Source organism: Crotalus tigris, unplaced genomic scaffold, assembly GCF_016545835.1.
Source record: "Crotalus tigris isolate CLP2741 ecotype Arizona unplaced genomic scaffold, ASM1654583v1 scf7180000017568.12009008, whole genome shotgun sequence".
NCBI classification, from domain to species: Eukaryota; Metazoa; Chordata; class Lepidosauria; order Squamata; family Viperidae; genus Crotalus; species Crotalus tigris.
Genome location: NW_024096478.1, coordinates 2,810,952 through 2,830,210, shown reverse-complemented (window position 1 = coordinate 2,830,210; position 19,259 = coordinate 2,810,952). Strand labels below are relative to the sequence as shown.

Here is a 19,259-nt window from a genome sequence, read left to right as displayed (position 1 = left end):
CAAGTTTGAAGACCCCCGGGGTAGACTATTGGGAGTGAGATCTGAAAGGGCAAATTTATGCAAGAGATGTGCTAGGATTCCAACTTCTTCCAACATCTCAGCTTTCTCTGTTAGGCTGTGGAGTGATGCAAGTTGAAGAGGATATACAACAATATATGGGGTAATACAAGATATATGGCAGGGGGCTATAATGTGGCAAATGGCATTTTCCTGTTTGCTACTTTATAGCCTCCTGCCCTACATCTTGCATCACCCCATGTATTGTTGTTATTGTTATTGGTGAATGTCTTGCATAGCTTCATATGCTCTGGAGCTGCAGCATATCAGCATGCTAGGCACATGCCCTGTAGGGAAATGGTAATGGAAAGCTCAACAGGGCTCCTGCTTCTGAGTCTATCAAGAGCCACTTAGACACATTCATTAAAGCAAACAGCCTACTGCTTCTGCTCCCCTTTGCACACTCAACAATAGCAGCTGCAGCCTGAAAAAGACCTAAAGGAAGGTTTCAGTCTATTAGGCCAGCTCAGTAACTGTTTCCACCTACACTTTACCTTTTGGCTTTCTCTGCCTGTAGATCCTTACTCCATTCTGCTTTGAAGTTCACCTCTCTTGATCCTTCTCCACAGTCTATTCATAGAACGATCCATAAATGAATAAAATGAATAAAAAAGGCATATGCTGAAAGCAAACCTTTATTTATTTATAAAACCCAAGGACGCAATATGCTTGAATAAGTTTTTGTTCCTTCTGGAGAGATAAATAGATGGACCCAAAGAGATATAAAGTGAGTCCCTAAAGCTCATTTAAAAAAAAACCCTCAGAATAATTGTAAGAAAACAGCAGCGATCAAATTTATCCTTTTTCCTAGCTTAATTTGAGATTGCCTAAAGGTAAAGGCTAAAAGGAAAGCTGTTCCGTTTACTTTTGGAATTACATTAACCTCTGAATCATAGCCAAAAATTAATGTTGGCACTCAGGAAGGATTAATACTTTATTTTATTTTTTTTGTAAAAAATTTTATTTTCAGCTTTACAATACATAACAATCTTACAAATACTTCAGATAAAAAATAAAAGAAATTGATACACACCCCTTTCGGTCTTGCCCGCCCATTTCCCCCCAAACCACATCCCACCTCAAACCAACTTACTTCTTTCCCTCTTTTTCTTCACTCACCCCCTCTCCTCCTTCACCTCAACCTTCCTACTTTCTTCTCACTTTCTTCTTCTCCCTCTTGATGCGGTCCAAGGGAAATGCCAGAGCAGTTCCTCTCTCAAAATTAAAACATTAATATTATATACAACAAGACTATTTCTACTTTATCTGAACTACTTAAACTTCAACCCATCCACCTCCCACCCCCCACCCCCTCCCACCCCCCGACTTCCCAGAGCAAAATACAGGATTATGCAAACATATTAAACATAATCTATTTACTAATTATACAATGAACAAAATCATAAAACCCTTAACTCTCTTCAAACTTTAACATCATAAGTTTATAAACAAAATCATTACTCATAGAATAAGTGAAAATTTGTAGTTCCATATTTCTTCTGAACATATTCTATCCATCTTCTCCATACATTTAAATATCTCTCTTGTGAATGGTCCTTTAAATAAGCAGAAATTTTAGCCATTTCTGCTAAATTAGAAACCTTAAATACCCATTCTTCTAAAGAAGGCAGAGTATCCTTCTTCCAATATTGACCCACCAGTAATCTTGCTGCTGGATTAATACTTTATTAACTTTGGGAACTGGAAATCTTCAGTAAATCACAAGGGTTGTGTGTATAGTGAAGGCAGGTGATGATGATCACCATCCCATTTATAGGGAAGTGCCTTGATATACATATAAGGCTTGTTCTGTCATATTAAAATAGCCCTCTGTTTACAGTAGTTTGCTTGTTTAACATTCATTGTTACAACAGCACTAAAAAAGTGACTTTTCACACTTAATAACCGTTGCAGCAGCCCAGGGTCATGTGATCAAAATGCAGACTCTTGGCAACTGGTTCATATTTATGACGGTTGCAGTGTCCCGGGGTCATGCCATCACCTTTTGGAACCTTCCAACAAGCCAAATCAATGAGGAAGCCAGATTCCCATAACAATCATGTTACTAACTTAACAACGGCAGTGGTTCGCTTAACAAGTGTGGCAAGAAAAGTTGTAAAATCGGGCAAAAGTCATTTAATATCTGTCTCGCTTAGCAACAGAAATTTTGGGCTGCCTTGTAGTTGTAAGTCAAGGACCACCTATATGGCAAACAGGTAGTCAGACAACAGTAAATCCATCATGTGACACCTGACTGGCACATAGGAAGCAGCTGTTCCAGGTATGATTCCCTAAAGCAGAAACAGGAAATGTTTGGCTCACCAGAATCTGTGGAACGGCTCCTGTCATTCCAACATTGAAGAATACTGGATGTTGCAGCTCAGCAATATCTGAAGCCTCCTATGTGCTCCATATTTTTAAATCCATCATTTCATTCATATTCATTTTCTGCCATAATGGGAGATACTAAGTGTGAGGTTTCCACAGTCTGCCTGTTTTCTTGTGACGAAAATGCCCATGATTATAATTCAGGGTTAGCTGAAAAAGTATTGAATAGATTTAGCTTTCATATTTCTGCTCCAATACTCAACATTGTTTAATACTTGATAAAGATAGCATGGAGAAATTTATTCAGTGTTGTATTTCAGTGTAACCTTGCCTCCCTCTGGCACTTCACAATTTTAATTACTCTTTGGCTTTTGTGCATTCCAAGCTTTGTGGTGCATTTCAGTGAGAAATTCATACAAACCAGTACAGAATTGGGAGGTATCTCCAGCCATAGTTTTTGAATATCTAAAAAAATATTTCAGTCATGATTAATCAGAAGATTTGTACAGTTTGGATACTTTAATTATTAACTGTCTTTTATTAATGGAATTCCTACAATTGGGATATGTCTAAAAAAATATAAATGTATATTACATAGGTTCTGGGGACTGGAGGCTAAAACATATAAAGAACGGTTGCTTGAATTGGGTATGTCTAGTCTAATGAAGAAAAGGACGAGGGGGGACATGACAGCAGTGTTCCAATATCTCAGGGGCTGCCACAAGGAAGAGGGAGTCAAGCTATTCTCCAAAGTGTCTGAAGGCAGGACAAGAAGCAATGGATGGAAACTAATCAAGGAGAAAAACAACCTAGAACTAAGGAGAAACTTCTCTAACACTGGAAGTTTTTAAGAAGAGATTGGACAACCATTTATTTCAAATGATATATAGGGTTTCCTGCCTGAGCAGGGGTTGGACTAGAACACTTCCAAGGTCCCTTCCAAATCTGTTATTCTGTTATCTATCTGAGCCTGTACATAACAGCATATGCATGCATATACAAACCATTAGTATTCACATAGGTTCTATAGAAATATGATTACTCTTACTGCACTATTCGTTTCTCAAAGATGCTTTTTCATGAGGCAACTGGACTTTCTTGTTTTTCTTTGATTGTTTTTCTTCTTTCGTTTGTTTCATTTGTAACATTTTAATCCATAGGAGAATGATCATCCACTTCCCTGTCCTGTGGTCCATTTGTTCAACAATACTAGAGTGGAAAGTAACTTTGAAATTAGTTCAGCCATCCATGCAGACAATCTTCTCAAACATATTTAACTACCCTATCCATTGATGTGTTGCTTTGTCCCAGCCTATTCTTACCTATTTTTAATTTCGTTTGTTTCTTGTTTTCAGAAAACTCTGGTCTAACCATTAAACCTGGGAACTTTTGAAAACCATTCCTGTTTCTGACAGTCTGAATAACTGTTTGCCTCCGTCAGGCAGAATACTAGCCTATGTCCCTAGATAGCTACAGCAGGTCCTTCAACGGCAAATGATGCATCATTGCATATGTCAGGCTGAATTAGAAAGCAGGCTCATCACATTACACTCAGAGTTGGAGTTGGCAGTTCCTGTGTCCTAGAGTCACTTGATCTGGGCTGTCATACTCCCACCTCCATCACTCCAGCCATGGGAAATCTCCCTGGACAACATACGGACAATAATGCTTAGTAATGAAGTTGCTCTGAGGAAATGGTTTATTGGCACTGGCCACCACTAGCTGTTCTATTAAGTTGTCTTATGGTGTTACGTAGTTGAAGGCATTATTTATGCTGCTATTTATTTCTGCTGGTGTTAACCGTATGTGCTCATTGACTGGTCCAGCAGCTTATTAGTCTATATTGAATGAGCATAAAAAGGAATAAAATAAAGCCAAATATCTGTCTTCAATGTACCAGCACAATCGAATCCAAAATTTATGTTGCTAAGTGAGACATTTGTTGTGAGTTTTGCCCCATTTTACAACCTTGTTAAGTGAATCACTGCAATTGTTAAGTTAGTAACATGGTTGTTAAATGAATCTGGCTTCCCCATTGATTTTGCTTGTCGCAAAAGGGGATCACATGATCTCAGGACACTGCAGCCATCATAAATATGAGTCAGTTGTCAAGCGTCTGAATTTTGATCACATGACTATGAGGATGCTGCAACAGTAATAAGTGCGGAAAATGGTCATAAGTCACTTTTTTCAGTGATGTTGTAACTTCCAACTCTTGTTCATTTAGGAGGACTACTTGTATTTGATCTAAGGTAATTTGATTGGTTATAGGATGGATCTGAAGTTTCTTTCTTTTTTTCCAGTATTGGGTCAGATATATTAGTTACATTATTCAGTTGGTGTGCTTGTCAAATTCATAAACCTTCTTTGGACTCAGAAAGCAAAATAATATAAAAATAATAATAACTTCATTTTTCTATCAAATGCTGCACATAAAAATATTACAAAGCACTTCAATACAATAGAATCAAATAATAAGATGTGATGTGAAAAACAAAAAGCCAAGTAAAATGGACCAAATAAAGAAAAATGTACATTGATTAGTATACATAAATAACTGTAGAGTATGTATATTTTATCTAATGAAACTAAATGGTCTAGTATCACATTTAAGAATCAGAGGAAGAAATTGTGAACACTGAATTGTTCTGTGGCATTTACAGTGCTGATTATTCAAACAAACATAGCAGCGTAAGGACAATTCAAGGACAACTCTTGCATGCAAATAGTGGAAACAGTAGCAAAATATTGAAACAGACATACAGAGTTTATACTGTGTGATAAACTTCTTTGATAGAAGTATTAATTATATTTGATTAACTCCTTTTGTTTCTTGTCTTTGTTAGGTACCTGTGCTAAGGCCCATGGATTTAATGGTGGAGGCAACTCCCAGAAGAGTCTTTGCAAATGCACATACCTATCACATCAATTCCATCTCTGTAAACAGTGACTATGAAACCTATATGTCAGCAGATGACTTGAGGATAAACTTATGGAACTTTGAAATAACCAATCAAAGTTTTAGTATCCTTTGCTGCATGAGTCTGCCTGGAAATATCATCTAATCAGAAGAGTCCTGTTTTAAGAAGAAGCACATTGCTCAATATACAAGTTTACATCTCTTCAATGGTTGGTTGTAACGTGCAGTTTACATTTATTTATTTTCCTGGGCCCCATCTACCTTTATCCTATACACTAACTTTTACTCAAAATGGTCATATCTGAGGCCTGTTTAATTTGGAGATTTTGCTCCTTTTATATGACTATGGGTATGGTTTAATGTTAAAAAGTATCTCAAGAGCTGAAGTGAATTTTTGCCACTAAAAAAGTAAACCAAGAAATGTAGGACGAACCAAAAAAACAAATATCGCTTTTCAGAGATTCTCTTTAATTCTATTGTTGGAATCCTTATGACTTCTATTTGAAATGTTTCAATAACATGTAGTTTTAAAGTTTAATCAAATGCTCACTTTGATGATGAGCATATGTTCTCCATGGGATTTGTGTCATGAAGGTAAGTTTATGTAAGTATTAACTATTTAAGTGGGGTGCTTCTCTCTATTGTTGTTGCCATCAGCAAAGCAGCATTTCTTGCAGCACTGATCATATTCCTCAAAAGTGTCATCTTTTGTCAACAGTCAAGGATGTGTCTTCTCAGTATGCATGCTCAGATGACCTTAGATGGGCACCAAAGCAGCTGCACAGGACTTTTGGAAAAAGACAGACAGTCACTTTGACAAATAGTGCTTTGCTTATAGCAATGTTGCAGGAAAAGCCCCTCTCAAAATGGTTGGCCCATTTTAAAAATGTCTTTCTTTTAATTAGATACTGAAGTAGACATTTGAGGAGTGAATTGTGTTGTATAAAAGTATTTGTGTCTTTATTTTAAAATCTACAGGCTTTCAAAATATAGAACAAGTTCTTTCATGTACTGGTAAAAACCAGTGTGCTGTAGACAGGAAATATGAAAAATGCCCACTGGACATTTTGAAAGCTGTTTCTCTATGATGGATTTCATGACTTATTTCCATATTCCGCTTATACATATTTTGTCACCCCAGTAGTTTATTCCTGAGATAGAGGCAATAATGGTAGGAAGTAAGCCACACAAATGTCCCTACCCCGTTATCTTCTGCATTGTAAGTTGGCTATGGTGTAGAATTGGGGTGAGTGTTCTTTTGAGCTCTCCTGTTCAACTAGGCCAAGGGTGAGGAACCTTGGCTCTTTTATGACTTGTGGACTTCAACTCCCAGAATTCCTGAACCAGCCAGGAATTCTGGCTGGGAGTTGAAGTCCACAAGTCATAAAAGGGCCAAGGTTTCCCCACCCCTGAACTAGGCCAAGCTTGCTCTAGGCCAGAGGTGTCAAACTGCCGGCCAACGGGCCGGACATGTCACCCGGAAGCCGCATCCACCCCATTGCCGGCAATGACGAAACCGTCCCGATATGTTGCGCGATGTCACATGACGTCACAAGTTTGATATGTCTGCTCTAGGCAACCTTAACAGTATGGTTGGCTTTGGAAAGGTGACATTGTAGGGCTTCCTAGCAAGGCCTGCATCAACTATAGCCATTTTAAGTGGGTATAAGGCTTTGTATTTAAGTTTTATTGACCTGTCCCTTGCCTATCACACTTTGTGAAGAACAGAACTTCCTTCTCAGTACAGATTAAATTGTAGACATATTTTAAATCTGGCATTTGTGTTTGGAGACATGTGGCTAACAGGTGAGTAGCGAGAAAGAAAGGATAGAGAATTCTGTAAACGTTAAACTCAAGTATTAGGAAGAACAGAATTAAACAGAAGACACAGTTTAAAAAAAATTAATCTGGAGGAGTGTGGTAACTGCTTCTCCAAGGCAACACAATTCAGTCAACTGCTAGAACAAAGAGGAAAGGTGACATGGAGAGTCTGTTTCTATGCTGTTAGGTGTAGGGAACAGGAACTTTCAGGAGAAGAAACTTCATCAGCTGTGAGCCTTACAGAGAATAACTAGAAGGGCTCCAGAAAGTGACAGGGAGTGTTTAATAGCGTCATTCAAATTAGTATATCCTAATTTATATCTGCTACGTAGTACTCCTATTCTAAAGACATCACTTATTTCAAGGAGATATGAATCAAGGTCATGGATACGGGTGCTTGGTGATCATCCTGAGTTTGTTTATTTGAAGGGTATGCTGCTCAAATAGCAATAGCACTTAGACTTATACACCTCTTCACAGTGCTTTTCAGCCCTCTCTGAGCAGTTTACAGATTCAGCATATTGCTCCCAACAATCTGGGTCCTTATTTTACCGACCTCAGAAGGAAAGAAGGAAAGCTGAGTCAACCTTGAGTGAGCCAGGATTGAACTGCTGGCAGTGGGCAGAGTCAGCCTGCAATACTGCATTCCAACCACTGTGCCACCATGGCTCAAATAAAGAGCATAAAAGAGAGAGAAAATAGCAACAGAGGACAAATAGCAACAGTGGAAGATGACTGTTAGAATTTGGAGGAAGGAAATCAGGGAAGAAGCAGATGGCATTAAGGAGGAGAAAAAAGATGCAAGGGGGAGCACTGCTGGGTATGGGACGGGTGATCCTCTTCCATAGTTTATTCCTGCAAGACAAATATATGTCTAGATGCCTTTCCCTTCCATTTACAGTATATGTAAGTGGCCTTGCCTTTCAAATCTTGCCTTAACAATTAATTGCTTGAGTCCCTTGCACAGCTTTATTACCAAGAACAGTGAATAGTCTGGTTTAGGTAGCCAAGAACGCACATGCACTCAGATGAGTTGGTGGTGCTATTTTCCAGCTTGGCTGACAACTGTTTAGATTTTGCTTACAGATTAGCATGGGAGATAAGAGGAGACATTGCAGGGTGTAATTTAGAAGACAGGTGCCTTTAGAGAGAATATGGGAAAGAAATGTTAATAGGTAGCTTTCACGATGCTCGCAATGTATGACAGGCTGCCAGAAGCCAGCATTCAAATGAGATTCTGCCAGTCAAGTTTATAAAGCCATAATATGAATTATAATAGGACAAAGAACAATAATTAATTTCTATAAAGCATGTCCAAAACATCACATATTCTTTGAAGTAACACTGCAGGAAATGGAAACCGGTTACTGAAGGTGATTGAAAAAAAGAAAGAAAAACCTTCAGAGCCAGATGTATGCATAAGTGCTTGCGCACTTGTATTTTTTTTTTTCAGCAATCAGATAGAGGCTTGCTGGATAGTATGTCATACACCAGGGGTCCCCAACCTATGGTCCACGGCCTGGGACCGGGCCATGGGCTCTTGGCCAGTGGGCAGCAGAAACGATTGGCTGGTGCATGCACGCATGGGCACACATTCTCCCACGGCCTGTTAGCACATGTGTGTGAGCGCAAAGGGAGATGCTAGCATGGGACGGGTGTCCACAGCTCATTTGCACATGACTGCTAATCTGGGTGGTTTGCGTGGCCCATTCGTGCATGCACAAATGAGCTGCTAACTGCCGTGGGGGGTGTGCGGCTGTTTGAGCATGCGCACAGCACCAGACATGCTGCATGCATAAATGGGCCTGCTAGTGTCATGCCAGTGTGTGTGGCCCTGTGTGTGCACACACACGTGCGCTAGTTTTGAAGCTGCTCTCCTTTCCTCCGGTCCTCGAGCCTGGAAAGATTGGAGACCTCTGTCACAGACTTTTCCTCAAAAGATAGAGGTGCTGGAGAGGCCCTGAGATAATAGTGGTGAAGAGAGGCAGAATGAATCATCATGCATTTTCTCATGTTCAGAATAACCGTCTGATTGTTTGCATATATAGTATGTTGGATGCTGCACTTCATATTTCTCAACCTGCAGTTTACGTACTCTCGGATTATTTTTGCACAAAGCAAGCTATAGAACCAATATCATTCCTGACTTCAGATAGCCAGAAGCACTAGAATAGGTATGCAATATTTTGATAGCCAGCATGGTTTGGTAGTTAAAGTTCTGGATGATATTTTGGAGATCAAAGTTCTAGTCCATCTTCAGCCTTGGAAGCTCCTTGGCTAATTTTCACTGTTTCCTAGCAAATTGAGGGAAAACTTGGAGGAGTGAATGCTCTGGATACTGCCTTCATCTTCTGAAGGAAAGACAGGATACAAATTTATTCATCGTTTTGTCTGCCAAGGGCTGCAGTGAGTTCCCTTGGCTTGCAGAAGGGAGATGGTGGATCAGCATGGACTCATAGGGTTCAGCCTGTATGTAGTAATCTAGAATGTCTTTTATAGCCTTAGTTCTTTTGTTCATTGTATGAAATTACTTTATCCTTGGCAATTAACCTGCTTTTTTGTCACAGGTTACCTTTTGCAGATTTAATGCCATATGTAGTAGGAGACTGTAGAACTTGTTCTTATAAAGATTATAACAATTCCATCTTTATCAAATGGATTTGTCCTTAAAAAAAAAAAAAAGGTTCTTCTGGTTTATCAGTGAATCATACCCAGAACTTAATAAGCTTGTAAGGAAACCTGCCTGATATCTGAAATGGCTGCTTAATTTTTAATAGTTTGTTTATAGGGTTCTACTTAGTTAATATCACTGGATGATACGGAATTGTTGCAAAATGGCCAGTCATTTCTTTTTGGAAGAATAAAAAAAACATCTAAGGGGTATTGCATATGATCTTGCCAGAATTAAGTGCTTTTAGCATTAGCAAAAATAACATTTCAAATACTTGCCATGTATAAAAGCTTAGATACTTTAAAGATCTAATTTTTAAAGAAGGATTATGAAGATGCCTCATTGTTCTGTCAAGACTGTTAAACCTGTGTTTGTTTGAAGTGTGAAATATAAGCCCCATTAAATGGCTTGAGTGGGAAAACTGGTTTAGCCAATTACATTCAAGGTTTAAGGAGGTGTGAAATGTAATTTAACTTTAGCAATGGCTTGTATCAAAAGAGGCATAAATTTTGATTCTCTCTTCTTGCACCAGGAAAGATGCAATCAGCTGAGAACTGCTTCATGCTGCAGATAGAAACTGCTTTGCAGAGGCAATTTTTTGAGACTGGTGGAGTAAACGCTGAAATGAAATATTGGCATAAATAAGAAAGTTGTTCTGTTCAGTGCATAACATTATTTTGTCCTATCTAGACAGTTAGCTGCCTTTTAGTCACAGGTTGCCTTCTGCAAATTTAATACCATACAGAGCCTGTAGAACTTGTTATTCCAAAGACTGTAACATCTTTGTCCAGCTGATACATCCTGCAATCCCAGACCATATGCATCCTCCCACAACATCTTTTATGAAGTTTCTAAAGGCTTCTTCAAAAATTCTGGCAAAATTTTCATTTTTAATCAGATATGAAGAAAAGGTCCTGAAGCACCAAATATACCTGAAACCAATTTAGTTTTTGTCCTAGACCCACCACATTTCTGAAGTAACACTCAAAATCAAATAGACCTCAACTTAAAAAGGTTGGACACTCCTAGAGCAGACAGTTCAGCACAGCCGGATGTACTTTGGAGGTATACTTAATTTCTAATAAATGCTTAAATATCTAACGGAGGCAGCAAAACTTAGAGATTAAACAAGCCTTGGGTGAGCACCATAAAGCTGGAGACATCATAAACTGTGCAGATCTTTCCTGAACATGTACTTTTGCATATCTTTTACAAGCATTCTTTCAAACTGCTTTGTCACTTTGTGGAATTTTTTTTATAACCCTTAATACATTGCTTCAGAGGTGTTGATATGCTCGAAGACACTTGTCATGGAACTTGTCAGACTCTCTAAATATAAACATTTAATATTAATGTTTTTAAAAATTAAAATAATTTTGCAGGTAGTATTTAGTTAACAACCATCATTGGGATTGGAAACTCCATTACTTAAGCAATGCAATTGTAAAATGAAAAATCAGATGACCACATTACTTATCATAGCAGTTCCAGTTCTAATCCTTAAGTGAATCATGCATGGTCATTAACCACAGTGACTGTGTCTTGAGACTTCCTTGTGGTTTCTCCAAAAGCAAAGTCAGTGGAGAAGCCAGCAGGAAGTTGAAAATTGTGGTCACAATAAGCCTTTCCTTCATAGACAGCTGACTTTATTCAAATTTCTTTCTCATAATCGAAATGTAGCTCAATGGAGTTTGATTGGATCCCAAGCAGTGTTTATCGGAGGAGAGGCTCTTATGCCAAAGAGCTTGTTGTGCAAAGAAATAAAAAAAGCTGATGAACTGCATGCTGAGATGGGAAGCAGAAACAGAGAAAGGAAGCCTTCTGAGTCTTGAGTGGTGAAGCGACCATAATATATGTTCAGTGTCAGAGAAGTGTGCCATATGACCCCATTCTGCTGCATTCAAGAAATTCAAAGCCTTCTAATACTCTGTGGAAGCATCTCCAAACAGGAGTGACCTAGAACACTTGGGAACCTTCTAGCACTCAGGAGAAAAAAGAAGAAAGGGACAACCCGAGTGAGACCAGTCACTGCCCTTTCTTGCAGGCTCAGAGTACCTTCATGCTCACAAGGCAGGCCTGCCTCTTGGGAACATGTGGGAATGCAGAAACTCTTGCTTATGCTGCTGAAAACCATGCCCCAGGCAAGCCAGCTCACTCTTCCTGACCTGCGTGCCTTGACGGTTTAATACTACCACTTTTTTTTCCTGGTGGTGGGCCCCCCACAGATCTTGTGATTGCTGATCTGGTACATAGCCCGACTGAAATGGGCAAGAATCATCATTGTGCATCAGTTGCCAAGTGCCCAAATTGCAATTGCGTGACTGCGGGACACCACAACAACCTCAAATACAAGGACTGTCTCCTGATTCAGCACCATTGTAACTTCAAACGATCATTTAGCAAGGACTACCTATAAATAAATTTTAAAAAAATAAGACACACTGCAAAGCAAAGTACCAATTTTCAGAATATCTTTATTTCCAAGAGTTGCATAGAGGCTCTTATGTGTCTTTGAAGTTTCTTAATATTTATCTGTCTATCATTTATTTGTTTGTTTGTTTGTTTATTACATTTGTTATAAATGTCGGCAACTGCAGTTTGGTGCCTATCTGTTCAGCAAAAGACAGAGGTATGCAAAAATAACAGGAAGCATTTTGCAGGAGGCTAGAGTGGAGAGGTAGCAGGAAGAGTTTTGATCAATGAGTACTTTCTAACTGTTGATGTTCCTTTAGGCCAGGGGTGTCAAACTCGCAATGTCGCGTGACCTGTCATGACATATCGTGACCTTTTTGCCATTGCTGGAAATGGGTTGGGCGCGGTTTTGCTATGATGCATCCAGCCCGCGGGCCGGCAGTTTGACACCCCTGCTTTAGGCAGTGATTTTGTGTGTAAGTGGCATCAGTTCTGCAAGAGTGCACACAACGTGCTCTCAAAACTTCCAATATGTCTATAGTTCACAAATATTGAAGAACCATGAATTTGGTGTTCCATGAAAGCTACAGGTGCTTGCAAAAATTGTGTGAGGAACACTCCTCTGAGTTATATAATTGCATCCCACATTTGGGCTCACCTTTTATTGGCTTCAAATAGTGTTCAAAATGTTACAGTTTGAACCAGCCCTTTTGTGTTTGTTTGAAGCATCCTGAGCATAAAGTAACTGTTTTGAGTGAGAAATGTGCTGTTTCAAGCAGCCTAGAAATGTTTCAAACTTTGAACATTTTTTGAAACCTCTGTTTTAAACATACAGTCATACCCCAAAGTGTTGAAGATAATCACAAGCTTGAAGTCAAAATGGAATGTTTTGGAATCAAGTCTGTTCAAATCAAAATACTTTTGGCCTCAGAGAAGAAATTGCTTCTTAATAGTCCACTGCTAATTTCCAGTCTAAAACCAAGTAACATTTTTAAAGGATAAAAATATGCAAAATCTGATAGCCTAACTCTTGCTCTAACCTCTAGAAACCAGTGAAAAAGACTCAGTATCAAACTAAGGCTGAAAGTCATTTCTTTGCTCTAGTGTCATATTATGATTGTCTCAGATATCCATCAATGTAGTAGGAAATATGCCCCTATCTCCCTAATGCAAAACTGCTCTTTTGCATGTCTGGAATTAGCAGAAAATATTTATGTCATAGAGATATGAAATAACAAGTTCCTGCATGCAGTTCGAGTATTGATACCATTGTAACACATACTCCATTCCCTAATCTCTGCAATACTATTTTGAAGTTAATTGTGTGAACCTCTTGATTCTAGTCAGCCTCAAAATGGAGGAAAGATTTTAGATCAACATTAGTCAACATTAGAAGAGTGATAATGGAGTCACTTGGTGGTGATGTAAACAGAGTTAGGAGAGGTTCAGCCCAGCCAGAGCTGCAGAGTACCACAGTTGTCAAGCTTTCATCAAAGTCAAGTTCCAGACAGATAAAGAAGAGGAACATGGAAGAGTTGCTGGCCAGTTTGAAGGAAAAAAATGGGGCCAAGAAAAGACTGCTAGCTGTCCCAGTCTTTCTTCTTTCAATCATCATTTATTTTCTTCCACCACTCATTCACTCCATTGCATACTGGCTGAGGAATTCTGGGAGTTGGTCCACAAGTCATAAAAGGGCCAAGTTTGAAGACCCTTGCCCAAAAAGTGGTAAGGCAGCATTTAATGACAATATAAAATAGATGTGCTTTGGTTGACTCTGATTTTAAATAGACTAGTGCAGAGGGAGAACAAAGCTAATTTTGCTCTTCAGCTATACAAACATAATGTGAAAGTATAATGTGAAGTAGCTGCTTCACATTATTGGTGCAATATTGGTGCAAAATTATTGGTGGAGAGGCCATCATACCTCTTTCAGTGGCATATTCCCCTGTTTGTGCCTTAAAAATGTACATGCCTCTGCAGAATCCCCCAGGGCTAGGAGGAAATATATTGAAATTTGCCCTGTAGCAATGCAAGACAGTTGGGCTACCTACTCTGACTGACAGCAGCTCTCCAGAGTTTCAAACCAAGAGTCTTTCCTTCCTCTCTGTAGATGTACTGGAGTTTAGCATTTGACTCTTGTGTATGCTCTGTAATTGAGTTATAGCTCTTCCTTCTGGGCGTGTCGGTGCTGTATCTATGCATATGTATACTCACTGGTGATAGTAATATATTTCTGTTGCCAAACACTAATCCAGTTAGCTCACTGAAGTCAGTCAGTTTTAACATTTTAGTCTCAGGACATCTTGTATCTAGACAACTTTTTATTTCATTTTGTTTAGGGAAATCTAAATGCCCCAGGTTACAGAAGCAAGAGTGAATTAATGAAGCCATTTACTATCGCTTAGAGACCCCGGCTCAAATGCTATTTAATTTGTAAATTAAATATATGTCAGAAAAATGTGCATCTTAGTTCAGATTTAATGCATGTCACATCATCTCTGAGTTCCTTGCTACAATTTGTTGCAGACATTCTGACTATAGCAGCATTATAGAGATCCATAAAAATAATGCTTTCTGTTATTTTGAATTGAGAGGCAGCATTATCCTTTGATTTAAATCCTCTAATAAACCAAGTCTTGTAATCCTATGCATGTCAGAAGTAAATGACATTGTGGTCAATAGCAGTGATTCCCAGATAAGAAAATAGCGACCTTAAAAAGATAGAACTATAATCACCTACAGTCATCTCACATTTCAAGGAAGTTTTGGAGCTAGTCTAGGTACATATTTGAAAAGGCAGAAATGAGAGTTTCCTGATTGCCTATGCATGGGCTTCCTAACTGCAGCTAGAAATGCTGACTAGTTGGCCTCAGTTTGATGCCGGAATGGGATGGGGACAACTGGCTGCAGCCACCTCGCTGTGGGATAACTCACCATGGGGCAATTCAACAAATATAAAAATTAAATTAATTTTGTTGGAACCATGGCCAATAATAATAAAATAAAAAAGTCAATCCAGAAATACAAGAGTAACAATAATTTCAAAAAAGTGTGGTCACCAATAATAAAAGTAACTGAATTGATTAATACAATATTGAATTGTCCTGTGGCAAATTGTCCTTCAGTCCTGGCTGCGGCAAATTGGCCATGGCAAGTTGACTGTGGTGAGTTGACTATGGTGAGCCGGCTATGGCGCATTGTCCTAGACCCGTCTGATGCATTAGAACTATTTTCATGTTTAAAAATAGAATGCACATCAAAGCAGCAGGATTGCCTTTCTTCATTTTGCCAATGAGCTCACATGTGATGCACAAACTAGGTTTCTCCAAAAGTAAAAGTAAAACCTTTTGCAAAAAGCAGAACTAGCTTTCTGCAAAAGCTAGTCTGCTTTTTGCAAAAGGTTTTACTCTTCATTAGAAAATAACTATGTGCTGCTCAAAGCATTACACAAAGAAGATAGCTGTTGCATAGCCAAGTTGTTACAGTTGTTCTTAGACTCTATCAGCACCATCCTTAAAACAAATCTAGACAAATAAACATTCGGAAAAAACTCTGATTTCCTAATGTAATCTGTGGCCCTTGCCTCCTGCTAACAGGAGAACCTGCAACAATGTTGTTAAAGACAATAACTGAAATATATTACAAGACTGAGGTTGTCAGTCTGTGTCCCGCTTACCCATACTATTAACTAGTTCATCAATTAGTTTCCTTCCTTTGGTAGAAACAACTTGAAACATGGCCATTATCTTCTGTATGAAATGTTCCTTAAATATTTGAAAAATTCTTGCCTATAATCTGACTAGATTCTATTATATTTATGTCCTAGTTTAATTTTTCCAGTCAAGTCTGAAATTCATCGCGCTAATTTTTTAACATTAAATGATGATAATATTTAAAAGTTATAGGTATGTAGTTTTTTAAATCTCACAGTATCATTATTTTTGTAGCATTGAATATTGTTGAGCAGAACGGGTAGCTGTGTCAGCCATAAATTTGGCTAGTTCCCCTTTAAACGCATCCAAATTGATGGCCATTATAAATTCCCTACCCCGATACAATTGTGTTCGTTTTAAAGAAATGCTGTTTTCCAATCAGCCGTTGTTCTGCATTATTGAATTATTCCAGATTCTAACTAACTGTACAGAGAAAAGGGGAAGAAAATCTCCCCATACACTTTTTGCCCCCTAAATAAACTGAAATTATCACACCCTTAATTTATCATATATTTCCTTAGCCAGCAAATAATTTTCCTTTCTTGCCCATTCTTCCTCCATTTGCAGCTTTTTTCTAAATATAACAAAACCATAAACGTTACAGACGATCCTTGTTTAGCAACCACAGTTGGGACTGGCAGTTCAGTTGTTAAGCAAAATGGTCACATTGTGAAACATCACCATTTTATAATATTTTCACAGACTAGTCGCAAAGTTACTTTTTCGTTATCATAACTGCAAGCGGTAGCTAAACAAGACAGTTGCTAAATGAGGACTACCTCTTATTATTATGTAGCTGCGCTATCACAAGCCTATAGAAATCTGTTTTTTTGTTAGGCAATTGGAAAAATGCAATTACTGCTGCCTTATAGAAAGGGAAAGATAGCAAGAAAAAAAAATGTAACAAGATTATTTTGTATGTGAGCCTGGGAAGGTGTTTGGTAAATTGTGGTTGACAGGTTGACAGTGACCAAAATTTGGGAAATACAGTGTGGTTTTATATTGGCCAGGGTAATGCAGAGCATACTTCTGTTCATCAGAAAATAACTGAAAAATCAATAAATACGAGAAAGTTTATTTTACATTTATTGATTTTGAGAGAGTGCATGACAAAGTAAATAGGCTTAAAAATGTTTTACATTAGTATGGATTGCTAAGTTGGTTACTGAGTGTAATAAGAATCACAAATGATAGAAACAAAGCAAGTGTCAGAATAAATGGGAAATTTAATGAATGGTTCAACACTGAGCCAGGACTAACATGTATGCTTAATGTTCTCTTATTTATTTAATATATTTATGGATAACTCTAAGGCAGCGGTTCTCAACGTTTGTGTGACGGCGACCCCCGTCACACAAACGTTCTGCGCATGCGTGGCGCCCCCATGCGCGGCACGCATGCGCGGCAGCACCCCCTGAGGGGAGAAAATGGCGGATCGCCTTCTTTGGCGACCCCCGAAAAATGGTCGATCGACCCCAAATGGGGTCGCGACCCATAGGTTGAGAACCGCTGCTCTAAGGAATCTTGTGATATTAGAGGTGTGCTGATTAAAGGAACATACATACATTTATGTACCCTTTAGCATGCAGGTGATGCCATGTTGTCTGTGAATTTGAATGATTTGCTAATGATGATGATGATGATGTTGGAAGTCCAACTCCCTGCTCAGGCAGGAAACCCTATACCATTTCAGACAAATGGCTGTCCATTCTCTTCTTAAAAACTTCCAGTATTGGAGCATTCACCACTTCTGGAGGCAGGTTGTTCCACTGATTAATTGTTCTAACTGTCAGGAAATTTCTCCTTAGTTCTAGGTTGCTTCTCTCCTTGCTTAGTTTCCACCCGTTGCTTCTTATCCGAATGTTAGAGAAAGTGAATGATACCATGAGGAGCGGTGATATGAAAATTAATGTATCAAAGTTGGGTTTGACAAGGAAAATGGAATGAGGATTTGCAAGTTGTTGTTGTTGTTGTTATTAGATGGGATCTTGGAGGTCATCTAGTCCAATCTGTACTTAGGCAGGAAACCCTATACCATTTCAGACAAATATGTAATGAAAAGTTAGAACAAGTAGATGACCTCATATATCTTAGTTAGTAGAATGATTACTAAAGATGCAAATGCAAAGTTGCATTTAAAATGCGTAAATGCTAGGAGAAAGGTAGTTGGTAATACATTGCCTTCTATGAGGAATTAATATTTGTCAAAAGAAGCCAAACAACCTGTACAGGTAGTCCTCGACTTATGACCATAATTGAGCCCAAAATTTCTGTTGCTAAGCGAAACATTTGTTAAGTGAGTTTTGCCCCATTTTATGGTCTTTCTTGCCACCGTTGTTAAACGGCAAGTTGGAAAGTTAGTAACACGGTTACTAATTTACAGAGTCCCCATTGACTGCTTGTCAGAAGGTCACAAATGGTGAACACAAGACTCTGGGACACTGCAACGGTCCTAAAAATGAACCAATTGTCAAGCATCCAAATGTAAATTACGTGACTATGGGGATTCTGCCAGAGTCGTAAGTGTGAAAAATGGTCATAAGTCACTTTTTTCAGTGCCTTTATAACTTTGAGTGGTCACTAAATGAACTGTTGTAAGTTGAGGACTATCTGTATTATAAGAAAAGGCTCTAGCCCACTTTGCTGTATGGAACCTGAATGTGTCAGTAGAAGCATAAAAAATAATATAGAAGGAATGATGTATGTAAGAAGTGCATGTGGAAAAGCAAGAGATAGGGGTGAATGGGTAGCAAATGAATATGGATTTAATACAAAAGTGAGTGATAATAGTAAAACAGTACATTGAGAGGGTTCAATTGTCTAGAGAAAATGAATGAGAATCAAACGGCCAAACAAAAAGAGAGAAAAAAGAGGTTGGGAAACGAAAAAAAAGTCCTATAAGTGGAATTGATAACTAAAAAAGAGAGAGGTTTAATGAGGGCTCCTTCTCTAGAGAAGTTTAAACAACAAAAGTGTATGAAGTAGGATAGAAGCAAGAAAGTTTACATTGATAAAAAATGTGGAGAACTATAATGAATTGTGTTGGTATAAACTAGATACAGACATATGTTATTTTTTTAACCTCTTGCTTTTAATTCTTACTCAATTTCTGTGCTTTGCTTTTATACTGCTTGCTCCAAAAGAGGATATTGCGACAGGTGTTAATTAATTATTTCTCGTAATTTACTCAGAAGAACCATTAAACTAGATATTAAACTAATTGATCTGTAATTTCCCAAATCGCTACTTTAAATATTGGTGTTACATTTGGTCCTGTGGAAATTCTTAGAGTCAATGTTACAGATATTGATAAGAAGATTAATAATTTCAAATCTGA

General features: G+C 38.3%; 1 protein-coding gene across 6 annotated transcripts in view; it reads left to right on the top strand.

Moving 5' to 3' along the window:
- Window positions 1-19,259, top strand: part of PPP2R2B (protein phosphatase 2 regulatory subunit Bbeta) — a 283,772-nt gene that overhangs the window by 217,372 nt on the left and 47,141 nt on the right. For all 6 annotated transcript variants that reach the window (XM_039351753.1, XM_039351762.1, XM_039351781.1 and 3 more), the window contains one exon: window positions 5,232-5,409. In XM_039351753.1, coding sequence (XP_039207687.1) covers window positions 5,232-5,409 — 178 coding nt within the window. The remainder of the gene's footprint in view (window positions 1-5,231; window positions 5,410-19,259) is intronic.